At 35.3% G+C, this 12,476-nt stretch overlaps 1 protein-coding gene across 1 annotated transcript in view; it reads right to left on the bottom strand.

Moving 5' to 3' along the window:
- The window catches only part of WDR72 (WD repeat domain 72), a 138,208-nt gene that overhangs the window by 110,431 nt on the left and 15,301 nt on the right, over positions 1-12,476 (bottom strand). The window contains exons 4-11 of the mRNA XM_069798213.1: positions 12,314-12,392; positions 9,152-9,326; positions 8,500-8,576; positions 6,529-6,648; positions 4,677-4,822; positions 4,225-4,321; positions 1,151-1,292; positions 417-659 (exon numbers count right to left, since the gene is read on the bottom strand). Coding sequence (XP_069654314.1) covers positions 417-659; positions 1,151-1,292; positions 4,225-4,321; positions 4,677-4,822; positions 6,529-6,648; positions 8,500-8,576; positions 9,152-9,326; positions 12,314-12,392 — 1,079 coding nt within the window. The remainder of the gene's footprint in view (positions 1-416; positions 660-1,150; positions 1,293-4,224; positions 4,322-4,676; positions 4,823-6,528; positions 6,649-8,499; positions 8,577-9,151; positions 9,327-12,313; positions 12,393-12,476) is intronic.

The following is a 12,476-nucleotide window of genomic DNA, read 5'->3' as shown; positions in this document are numbered from 1 at the left end:
AATTCTGGACATGTTCCTAAAAGGGGGAGACAAAGGTCTGCACTCTGCGCTTCATCTACCAAGATGTATCCTCTTTATTCCTTCAGCAGAATGATCTTTTAGAGGGAAAATGACAAAGATTACTACTGCCCATATCGTGACATCCCACATATCTAACTTTCAGGTGACGTCATCCCCACAGCCATTCCAGGACTCTTAACAGCGCAAAGCACCTTGGTAGTACTAAGCTACTGTCTGATAGATCAGCTACAGAGGGAGAAAGAATATCATAATCTTCCATTTTCCTCATTCAATCCCTGCCCATCACCCCTATTTTTCAGAGAATTTTTATAGGGATTCACTGGAGGGGGATGTCAGAACTATGCAGACTTCTGTGCTTTACTGAGATGAATTTGAACAAAATTGTTAAAACTTACCTTTCAGCAGAGAGATGTTTTCTAAAAGTCTTGCTCTTGCAGTTTTTAAACCTAGTGTTACAAAAATTTTCCCGTTTTCACATCCACACACGAGCTTATCGAGACTGGGTATGTATACAGAGGAACTGACAACTGCACTTTCGATTCCATCTTTAGATGTACCAAGATGAGCAATAATGCCCTCTGACATTGAATGGTTATCAAAATTGTCCTGAAGAGTCCATGTTGCTGTAATTGGGATCTCTAGAGGGTGGGGGGAAAAAGTCAGGAATTCTTTATTTTTTTATTCAAACTAAAATAGAAGTCCAAACAAATAAAAATATGTGTTTTCATCTCTTCATCACTTCCCCTAACTTATCCTTTCTGCAGCCTAGGGATGGAAAGTCAGCAGTTGCTATTTCAACACCAGATCACATCCCAATAAATCCTTTCTTTTATGCCTCCTTATGAACAACCATAAGCAGGACCAACTAAGTAAATGTTCATGATATTTGGCAGAGAAGCATTTATGGACAGATGGTAAAGAAATAGGAACATTTATATGTTCAGTTCCGTGAAGAATTTCTAGACACTCATCTCAGTGTCTTGCTGCTTCTAACTACAGGCAATCACCACACAATGAATGAATGAGCATCACTTTCCAGTGTGAAAATATTTTCACAAGTAAGTTTTCATGAAAATTGCCTTAAAGACATAATGAAAGAGAGAGCATCAAGGGCACAGAATTGCCAAACCTTTTGGTGAACCGTCAAATGTTGACACAGGGACATCAGGAACATGCCATAAAGTGATCCTTCCTGAAGCTTCACCAGAAAAAAGAACCTTATAGAACGGCTCCTTTCTTTCATTCATGAAGCCCATGACAAAAGGAAAACTCTGCCAAAACCAAAAGTAAATCAATATTCTGATATGAAAGAGGTGATAAAATAATGTAATAATTAATTGCAAATTGAAAGTTTTAATGTAAAAAAAAAGATGTAGAAATACAAAACAAAAAGGTTGAACCCTCACCTGTCACTAAGTTCTGCTCAGACCAGGTCTACTCTGCCCGGTGCAAGCCTCTTAAAGATCACCTCTGCTTTGCCAGTATCCTTGGCTAAGCCTACATCCCAAATGGAAGAGTGGAATGGGAGAGGTCCCTAAGTTTACTGTCTCTAATAGAGAACCTATCAATAGTATCACCAACATATTAAAAAAAAAAGGCAGCATTGATAATCTTCACATGAAAACAAATTCAGTAGAGTTTCAATCATGATAGCTTAAATTACTACAACTAATGAAAGGTAAGAACTATGCTTTTACATAGGTAACAGTCTATAACACTATCATTCACTCATCTGGAAAAAGTTAGACACTACAGAGCTATAATATCATTGATAAACAGACTTAGTGACATCTACCTAGTTTCATTTAGTCAGTGCAGTACACTTACTGCAGTATGTTTTCTCAAACACCATGTTTTTATTCTCCCATGAAGACTAAAAGTCTGTAGCTTTTCTTTGCCTGTAGGTATAACACCACAGATAATTCTATATCACCAAATCAGTAACAGCCAAACTACACGATAATCTATTGGTAACTTGCCAATAACATCCTGTTTAGTTGTAACATAAGCTTCATTCTCAAATATCAAACTATTAGAAACAGGTGAGGTGTCTAAGGGGAAGCTTCTAGTTGCTCAAAACTCTTGCAAAAGTAAAGAAATTAGGCATCTCCAGGCATGTCTACATTAGTATGTTTGAGTTTACACCAGGTGCGTACTTTGGAAGTGAATGCTTAGGTTTGTGTTGTGGAGCTGTCTTGGAGCACCAAATCAGGATTCTTTTTGCATTAAACTGGGAGATGTGTGCAGGAGCACACAAACACACCCACACCAAAAAAACCCAGAAGCACACCCTGTCCTGTAGATAGTGTGGATGAAATGTCATCAGCACAAACTGGTTTGTTCCATGCATCAACTTTGCTTTGATAGTGTAGACACAGCTTCACTGCTTGCTCCTTCAAGACATTTTAATAACATGCCCATACGTTGGATACATTTTATTTACAACATTGAAGTTTGGGAGTAGATTCCACAATAAGCAATTGTACTGTAATGTGGTTCAGTTTATAATCAAAAATGGAGATCAAAACACATCATCACACATGCAGTTGTCTCAAGTCTCCTATAAAAATTATTCAGGTAGTAAGGTGAATATTAAAGCAGAGATTAGAAAAGGGCAGGTGACATTATTTAAAAAAATGCATATGTTTTGGGGGAAGCATATATGAGCTTCCTACCACTACTGTAATCCTATTATTTGCTAAGCCATATGTTTTGGCTATTTCTTTTCCCTCATATCATCTCACTTCTTGGCATCCTTCAGTAGTTATCCTATCTGATTTTAGATCAGAGCATTTGGGGAAAAAGCTGAATGGCTTGTGCTATTGCCCTTCAACTTACAATTAAATCTGTCAGGCATTGCAAGAGTATGTGACAAAAATGCTTTCTAAGAGCCTATAGTTGTCAACAGAAAGTAAAAAGAACACTAGAAAACCTCATGTAGGTATATATTTGACAGTGTTTCTAGTCTTGTACAAATCAAAGCATGTCTCCCTTGCATATCTCCAGAAAATCTTTGAAGACCTGCTTGAACTCTCATTCAAATACACATCGAAAACTAATCCAACTGCAAGCAGGAATTAAATCCTCATCTTCCAACGATTACTATTTCATAAACAATAGTAGCAATGAGAGTTAGCAACAAAACTAGAACCAAAGCTACACAGAAAATTGTTACATTTGTTCTGGTTCCATTTTTGCCAAAGTAAGAACCCCTGCCACAGATCTGATTTTTTTCCTACTTCCTGATTCTAATCAATTTTCTACTTTTTAAATCAACTGTTTCTCCTTACCTGTTTCTTTGTCGTTACACAAAGAACTACTCAAAAAGTGAGTCAAGATGCAGTTTTTCCAGCATAGCTGAGTGACTTAAACTACTCTGTCTAAGCAGTAACTTCTAAATTTGAAACTGGTGTGACATGCTCTGCTAAACATGAATTCTCAATCAGAATTATAAAGATCACTTACTTCACTTACTTTTTTAGCTTCCTCTTTTCTTAACCTTAGAGGCTTCTTCAAGCCGAGACCATGGTTCTGAAGAGTCACATGTGTCTAATTTTATGCACTGTGGGTACTGTCAGTCTGCTCACAGTCTAAGAAGTTTGGCATGTGATTATGCCTCTGAAGGCTCAAGATAACAGTATTCTGGATAAAATGTCACAGCTTCAATCCCCTTCAATTTAGGATTGGTACACATAGGAAACAATCTATTTATGTAGTTACACCAAAACATACATATATTAATAAAACAAGAACTAAGCAACTTACATTTTGATTGTGGGTTGGCCTTTTTCTTGTTTGTTTTGCATTTTGTGGTTTTTGGGTTTGGTTTTTTTTTTTTTACATATTTGGAAGTAAAACCTATTTTAGACCACCTTTAACTTAAAAAAAGCCCTCCCTTTTTTTGCCAAAATTAGAAAGAAAAAATTCACTTCAACAATTAGCCTATCTATAGCTGAAAAAACAGGAATTTTTTTCCCCTGTGAAAAAGGTAAATATTGCCAGAATTTAAGACAAAAATATGCTATGAGCATCTCCAAGTTTGTAAGTAAAATTTTAAAATTAAGGAATAAGTCTTACTCACTGTTTTCATAGAACAATTAAATTTGTTGATGAATTCAGCAATTTTTTTAGGTATCATTCAGGTAATTGCAAACAAATAATGAATGAACTTTTGAAGCTCACTGTAAACCTTTATGAATTTACCTTATTTTCCTTCACACCAGTGATGCAGAGTAAATGAGGATAAACAGTTTCTTTCAGCACCTTCCCATCAGCAGGATATGTGCTTTTAGAAAGCCCGCTGCATAATGTGGAAAAAAATTAAAAGCTTTAGAAAGTCATATTTTTTAGAAAGCAGAACAGTAACATTCAAGATTCACAAGTTCAATTAAAAGTTACCGAATAAGTAATTACAAGCTACTTTTTGAAATCACAGGACCAGCTGCCCAAGTTCTACACAGCTAATCTTATTCCTATGTCTCCTGCTGTGTCAAACAAAGACTGAGGGCTGTCAAACTCAGGGTAAATCTTTGAGTGCCAAAGTGGTTTTGTTCTGGTTTTTGATCATTTGCAACATGCAGAGATTTTCCATAATAAACCTCCCAAAGTTCATCTTGTACCTGAACTTTTTGTGTGAATTTCCCATCTGAGCCCACCTGTTTAGCAGCTGGTAGATGTAACTGTGGCCATCTTCTGTCCAGATGATAAGTCTGTAAGCTGCTAGTACTTCTCCACCAGCAAAGCACTGACCACTTTTACAGAACTCAGTACAAAGCAAGGCAAAATCACAGTAATCATAGACCTAAGCTCAGAAAAACAATAAAATATAAACAAACAGTACTGAAACATTCATTTTAATTCACGCTGGGTTGGGGCAATAGATCAATAAGTAGAACATTAGCTTGACTCTTTAGCTTGACTACCTCCTTTAAAGCCAAAGCAGTCTTCATACTATCAAACTACCACAAAGTCAGAATCAAACCATGTATTTTGAAGATAAAGAAACCGACAATAAAAAAAACAGCATTAGAGCCTTCTGTTATATTGGGGGATTTTGGATGGGATTTACTTTGTTTTGCCTTGCATTCATTATTAATATTTACTGGACTATTAATTTCTTATAAAGAGGTAGATAATGAATTTAGCATATAAATATGACACTGAAGACTTTGATAGAAGCTATAAATGCTTCTGTCTATTCTTTAAAAGATGATCTGCTGGCATAATCACAGCACATATCTTAAAGCAGATTTTCTCTTTACCTCTTTGGGGAGCAGCAGAGATTTTTTTCAAATTATTTGAAAGCAAAGAACATATAATCCCCTTTGCTTGCAAGAAAATTATGACTTCTTAGCTTCCTCTGACCTTCACCATTTTAAGCTGAAACAGGATACGACTAGGGCAACCTAGGATATTGTCTGCTTGTTCACATTCCTAGTGGCCTCATGGAGAGAGTATTCATAGCCACATTTTTGTTTTTAAACGCATTTTAAAGCTGTATATTCATTGAAACTTAGAAGTTGAAAATCCATTGTGACTTATGTATTTATAACACTATTATGCATTTGAATACTTATATCTTACTGCTTCAAGTAGATATACTACAAGAAACATGCACCTCTTGTAGAAAAACATTATAGAAATGAATAGAAAACAATATATGTTACACAGATTTTTTTTTTCCCCTGAAAAGCCTATTCATTCTATACATGGAATTTCTTTATAAATACTTTTGTAAAGACTTATTTAAATAGCCGAAGAGAATCTCAAGGATACCCTACAATTGTATTATTCAAAGCTGACTTCAAGTGTTTGTGAAATTTCTGCACCACCGCTCCCCAATCCCCCCCCAGCAGAGGCGTTTGGATCAGGTACATATGTCGCACTAATAGCTCAGGATTATTTTAAGATTAATGTCATAACACTGGGAAAAAAAAATACAGAATTTTTACAATAAAGTTCAGTTTAACTAAAATTTAAAATAAACTAATAACAGTTTCAGTAATTACACAATGCATTTATTTTCTTACTGCTACAATGAAAAGTTATATAGTCTGGGGTCTTTAGTTTTGGTGGCTTCTATTAGCAGAACCCAGGCTATTGGCTCTGATAGAACAAAGGCCCCTGGTACTGAGGACTTGCCAACTGTGATTACTTCGGTCATACTTAAACAGTTTTTGTTCATCTTTCTCTCCTTTTAAAATGCACTGTGGAGGGGACTATAACACAACCAGTACTCTAAGACTAATATTTAAAGTAATCCCCTTTCTAGCCAGCCAATTTCATGTTAAACTTTTAAAGCAGAAATACATTAATAAAAAATAAACACTTCATCTCATTCAGGCAGTTAAGCAGAAAAGGGATACAGCAGGCTATTATATCTGACAATTAGTGAACAAATTTTCTTTAAGCTGCAGAGAAAAACAAGTATCCGCATGTAAAAAATCACATTAGCTTTTCAAAATTATTAACAAAATTAAAAAGAAAGTATAACATTCAATAATGTACCTGCCAGCATGTGGAGAACACAACTAGAAGGAGCCTTTTCGTGTAAGTACAAAACCGTACTGCTTGACAATTTATACAGTCCAGAGATTTTGATTCCTTCTCACACACACTTTGTCTCTCCTTTATAGCAGGGGGAAAAAAGCCATAAGATTTATTCTAGATATTTGAGCTTTTACTTTTAGAATAGAAACAAACCACTGAAAATAACTTTAACATACACTGTCAAAATGAAAAGCAACATGTAATTCTTAATTAGAAGCGAGATAGGAAGACAGCAGGGCTCACAAGTACCATGTATAACAGAAGATATTCAGCATGTCTCAGACCTTGATCTCACTTAGAAGTGATAATGAATATGGAGAAGGACTAAAGGCAGGTCATAGATAGCATGTCCTGTAATAACACCTGCTAAGTATTCTTCAGTCAAAATAGCTACAACCTATCAACTGACAGTATCAGATTTAGAATGGCTGATGAATATTCTGCCTTCCCACTCATCCTTGTTGCAACCAAGACAGTCTGAGACATATGGTGTTGTCATATGTCTTGTTTGACCTTAACACCTCTAAAAAGTAGTGGAAAAGTAATACATTTTCTTAGTTTTGTATTGCTGAATGTACAGATGGTTTAAAAAATATATGTATTTTCACCCCTTTTTGGGTGAATATCAGACTTAAAGGCCCTCATGCTCAAAATTATTATATCAGAATTGTCTTTATTAATTATTGATTAAACCACTGAAAACTGATGTTTTCTGTTTTGAAAGATACCAACAGTATCAAAACCTCTCAAAGAAGGGGCATGCTGCTCATGGAATCATAGCTATCAAACTGCAAGCCATTATCTCACTACACCTTGAGCTCCAATTCATTCCAATTAAATCCAACAATATTTATTAAAACACTGCTCTTTAAAATAACAAGTAGTTGGATTGTTACTAACGCTGCCCTCCTCCTTTCTTCGAAAGAAGGCCCCAGGCAGTAAAAGGATGGCACCATATCATATATGCTTCTCTGATGTCTGTAATCATTTGTTACAGTCCCCAGAATTTCTACCGCATGACAGTACTTTTTGCCCTAGGAATGTTGAAAAGACACCCCCCCCCCCAAAAAAAAACCATTGCAGATAAACCAAACACATCACAAAAACACCAGTGCAGTATCTAACTTGACAGACTGTCTTGAGGGGCCTGATTCTACCCATTAACAAGTAGTGCTGTGGCATGCTCTACAGTTTGTCGAGCAAGGTGGTAATGTATTACAAATATTCAGAGAAGACTGTTGACATTTCACCATTTCTGTTGATGATTCATAGTACTTAGCTGTAATACTGAAGTCCCATTTGTGAATCTAGCTCTCAGTTTAATTCAAACACAACACATTGTATTCCAATTCATTCTAACACTTGTGCATGTCAAGTGACAGCTGCTGAGAATATTAACACAGAAAAGTTGCACAGAATAAGTGAGTTTGAAGATGAAAAAAAATAGGGTACTTGACACAGCAAGAGTCTTTTCCAAGTGAAGACAGCATTGTGGAAGGCAGACTGAGGAAAACAAAGTCTAAAGAACCATTTTGAAGAAAGTAACAAGGGTGAAGAGAGAGTACAAAGGCCAGTTTTGAAGAGCTTTGAGTTTAAAGGACAGAGTGAAGGGGTTCAAAGAATGGAGTGACATTATCAGGACAGCAGGAAAGGACTAAATTTCAGCATCATAGAATATGGAAAGACAAAAAGCCTGGGCAAAAGACATAGCAGTTTTCAAGGCAAGAGCTGTCCAATGGCCCAACTAATTTTAAATAGCAATATGAAGGTGTGTTTTCACAATGGTGACAAAATTAATCAATTCTCTTTAATACATATCCAGAAGATTCTACTTTACTCATATTCTGCTTCAATGTATCCCTTACTTGAGGATATTACTACATTCATGTTATCATTCAAATTGCTGTTTCACACCTCATACAAACTGACCTGTATGCTATTCAAAGATGAAGATAGGTCCCACACTTTAAGGACTCCAGTTACAGACACTGCCACCAATGAGTCTTCTGTGAAGAGTTAACAGTGAGATAGTCAACTTGAAACCAAGTTCAAACAGCGCCTAACACCAAAAGAGAACCTTGGCATAGACACTGGTGTTCTATACAGCACTACAACATGGATTCTGCAGGACGCTGTTTAGATGAAATATTAATTTTACACAAAAATAACTAACTGGTATACAGAAATACAAAACATGCAAGCAAACAGTGAATAATAATTTTGTTCTATCAGATGTACTTCAATAGAAGGCACAGAATAGTGGGTTTGTGCCTTTAATTTCCCTGATACTACAAAATTAATTTGTACTTATATCTAAGAAATGAGCTGCTTACAACCAGTGTAGAAGCTGCTTGTCTTTCTCTTTAAGAAACATATTAAATGAAACATAATGAACATTTAGGAGTATTAAAAAAAACAAAACAAAACCTTTCTTAGGTGCTGCCAGTGAAATGTTAACATCTCATACGTAACAGCTCTGTAAAACATGATTAGATATTAAACCTAGTAGGATTGTACTATCTATACAGAAATATTTTATCCCAATTTAATTGGCCTACATAAATACATCTACAATGTATACCTTGAACTCTTGCAGAGTGTATGATACACATACAATTTATCCAATCAGAAGACTGAGATGATGATAAAGTGTGAAGAACACCCAAAGTCTTAGCATCAATAATAAGAACATCTTGATATTCTCCACAACAAAGAAGCCAGCCTTCACCTGTCATTCGGAATGAGCAATGGTAATACTGTACAAGCAGAAAGAAGAGAGTCAGCATACAGAGCTACACAAATGGGCATGCATGTTTTTCACATTAAGCATGTCATACTTGGAATTACAATCAACACTTGTAGCATCACTGAAAATCTACTGCATGTGAGACCATACACAATTTTGCTAGTGACACAAGCATTTCACATACACTTATAACAATTTAATATAGGCATACAGCTTAGTAAGAGGTGCTTCATACTGAAAGCAGTATCTGCGCTGCCTAAATATTAGGCTTTTTTGCAAGCAATCAGGGTGTTAATTTTCATTATAGATTGCTAAACAGTTTGGGACTTGTTTCTGAGAGGCCTCATCTCTCTCCAAACATTTGATAAAGCTCCAGTTATCAACAGGTAAAGATGAAAAATATCAGGTGAAAATGCAGAAGATTCATAATTATTTTTTTCATAATGATTTCTCCATTGTTTTGCAGGAAGAATTTCTACTCCATGAGATATTCTTCATTTTGACATTAAATGCCTCGTGTTCAGAAGATTCGTTCTTTCTCAACAATCATGTAAAGAAAAAAACCAGACACATAGCAAAGTACTCAGGAACAGAGATGACATCAGTGCAGAGTGACTATGAAGATTTCCTTTTTGCTAGGTGTTTTATATGTGCGAGGACATTTGCATTGTGTGTAATATCTATCCTTAATTGTACACATAATTGCTATAAATGCATAAGCAGCCACCTCAAATGGAATTTACAAGTAAAGATGATCCTTAAAGTAAAGGAAACAATCATGTTGTCAAAGGAAAATATCAGATAGACCCACAAAGTTGTGCCTCATATACTACAAGTTCTCTGTACATTGTTTTGCTTAGATAATAATTCTTGGTCTATCAGTTAACAAATTGAAGTCTGAAAACAAAAGAAGCAGAAATAACTGGGAATAAGATAAGTATTACCAGAGATATTATGAATAATCAGAGGCAGAAATGCTTAGCAGTAGGAATGATTTGTAATTACTGTTACTCTCAAATTACGTTTGAACTGGAAGATATGTACAGTCAGTTAGTCCTCTAAGAAAATCCCACACTGGTTAAGATCTACAAATAGTTAAGAGTTGACCCTGGTGTTAAACTTCATTTCAAATGGCAAATATTCAGTTTGCACTACTTGACATCTGCCATTTAGAGCTGAATCATCTACGCTGAACAAAAGGAACCTACTAGACCAGAGAGGTTAGCAGCTTAATTAAAACCTACTAAAACATTAACTAAAAAAAAGCAACAATTTTAGATGGTGATGCTATTAAAATCAGTGTGCACTAAACCTCCCAGACAATAACATTCTGTAGGAAATTATATTCTCTCTGGTGCTACTATGCCACAAGCAATCATTCCCCATAGAACAACAAAAAAATCTACAACAAAACAAAAAACACCATAAAAAAAAACAACACCCAAAAACCCCTCACCAAAAAATCAGTTTATTATAAATATCTGAAGAATAGCTTCCCCTCCTAGAGACATCTATTCTTTTTCCTAAAAAAGTTTTCCTGTTAGATGTTCCTATTTTCCTTTAGCCATCTTGTCCAAGTTACAGAACAAAAATCATTATGTAACCAAAGTTAGGTTTAGCTCACTTTTAGAAAATTGTTACTTCTCCTCTATTAGCATTTGCTTTTCCTACTTGAAGGATAAGAATGAAGATTCTGCCACTGCTCTCCAGAAAAATGTACAGATTGTCAGATAATCAGCTAGGCCAGATCTGCCTACTTCTCCGCAGAACTCCTCCATAACCTTAACTATTAAAATCTAATTAAGCAATACCACAAAGCAGATCATACCACACCTCTATTACATTATGACTGAAGTATTGTTTTGTGTGTGTATATACATCCATATGTAAAAAGAATATATATGCTTTAAACATATACACAAAAATTATGGAAGAATAACTTCTTCACAATCTATGCTTTTTTAGATCTACATATATATGTGTGTGTGTAGATGTAAAAATAATATATTAAGAAGTTGTTCTTTAATTTTTATTTGGTAATTTACCCAAATGTGTTTGAAATCATCTGTCAACCAAAACAGTGTTTTCTTCTGGAAGCTTTAAAACATTTGGACTCTGAATTTGACCGTAGTTCGAGTCTCATGAGGGCTCAGATTTCCATCATTTGGAGGCTTAGTTCCACCCTAGACTTCCTCAATGAAGAAAAACAGCATTTTAAGTAACCTAGGAGCCCTGAGCTGCTCTTCTACTAATATATCCAGAAATAAGCCATATCTCTGAATCAAATCCATACATGCTGGGGTTCTCAATCATATACACACGTGTATTTCAAACACACCCTCATACTCAAACATCTAGATACTTAGTGTACCTGGATATAGTTCAAATCAGACATTTGAAATTATCTGAAGTAATATTTAAAGCAATTTGGCCTCTGAAAATAAGTGATCTGTCCCGAGTTCTGCAATGAATGAAAGTGTATTTTTGGAAGTGGGGCAGAGCAGTCTTTTGGAGGTCAGCAGTTAGGCATCAAAACCTTTCAAACATTTAAAAATAAAATCTTCAGCAGACTGTCTCACAATGTTTGGCTAGGTTGCTTGTACTTCTAAAATACGTCACCAAAAAGCCAACATTAAACTTGAAGTTTCCATGCAATTTTAACACAGGACAAGAGTAAAGATTAAGACAGTTTCACTTTGCTACTCGATGCCCAAGCTTTACAGTAAGTTAACTGATACTGCATTCCAGACATTTTCAACTTAAAAAAGAATCAGTTTGATTTAAAGAATTCAGAGAAACATAAAAGTCTCAGTTCTTTTCTTAGAAGGAAGTCAAAAAAGGAAAAATAACAGATATAAAACTACTTATATTGCAACAGGGCTTTTTTCTCCTATTGAGTTACACATTTAAAATTGTATGTTCCCCAAAAATATGTTAATAAAGCAAAACTCCTTTTGTAATGAACAGAGATATTCCATGAAAAGTTGCTATACTTACACAGATTGCTGTGTGCCTATAAGGAACCTTTGTGTTCACAATGCACTGTCCACTACTGACATTCCAAACACACATCTCCCTGCCAAAGATAACTTCATATTAGTCTCTGTCATTTCCACTCAATTGGCTGGAATAATTTTGTGCCACCAAGTTTTTCTTTACT

Source organism: Haliaeetus albicilla, chromosome 12 (genome assembly GCF_947461875.1).
Source record: "Haliaeetus albicilla chromosome 12, bHalAlb1.1, whole genome shotgun sequence".
Lineage (NCBI taxonomy): Eukaryota > Metazoa > Chordata > Aves > Accipitriformes > Accipitridae > Haliaeetus > Haliaeetus albicilla.
This window is presented reverse-complemented; position numbering and strand designations above follow the sequence as displayed.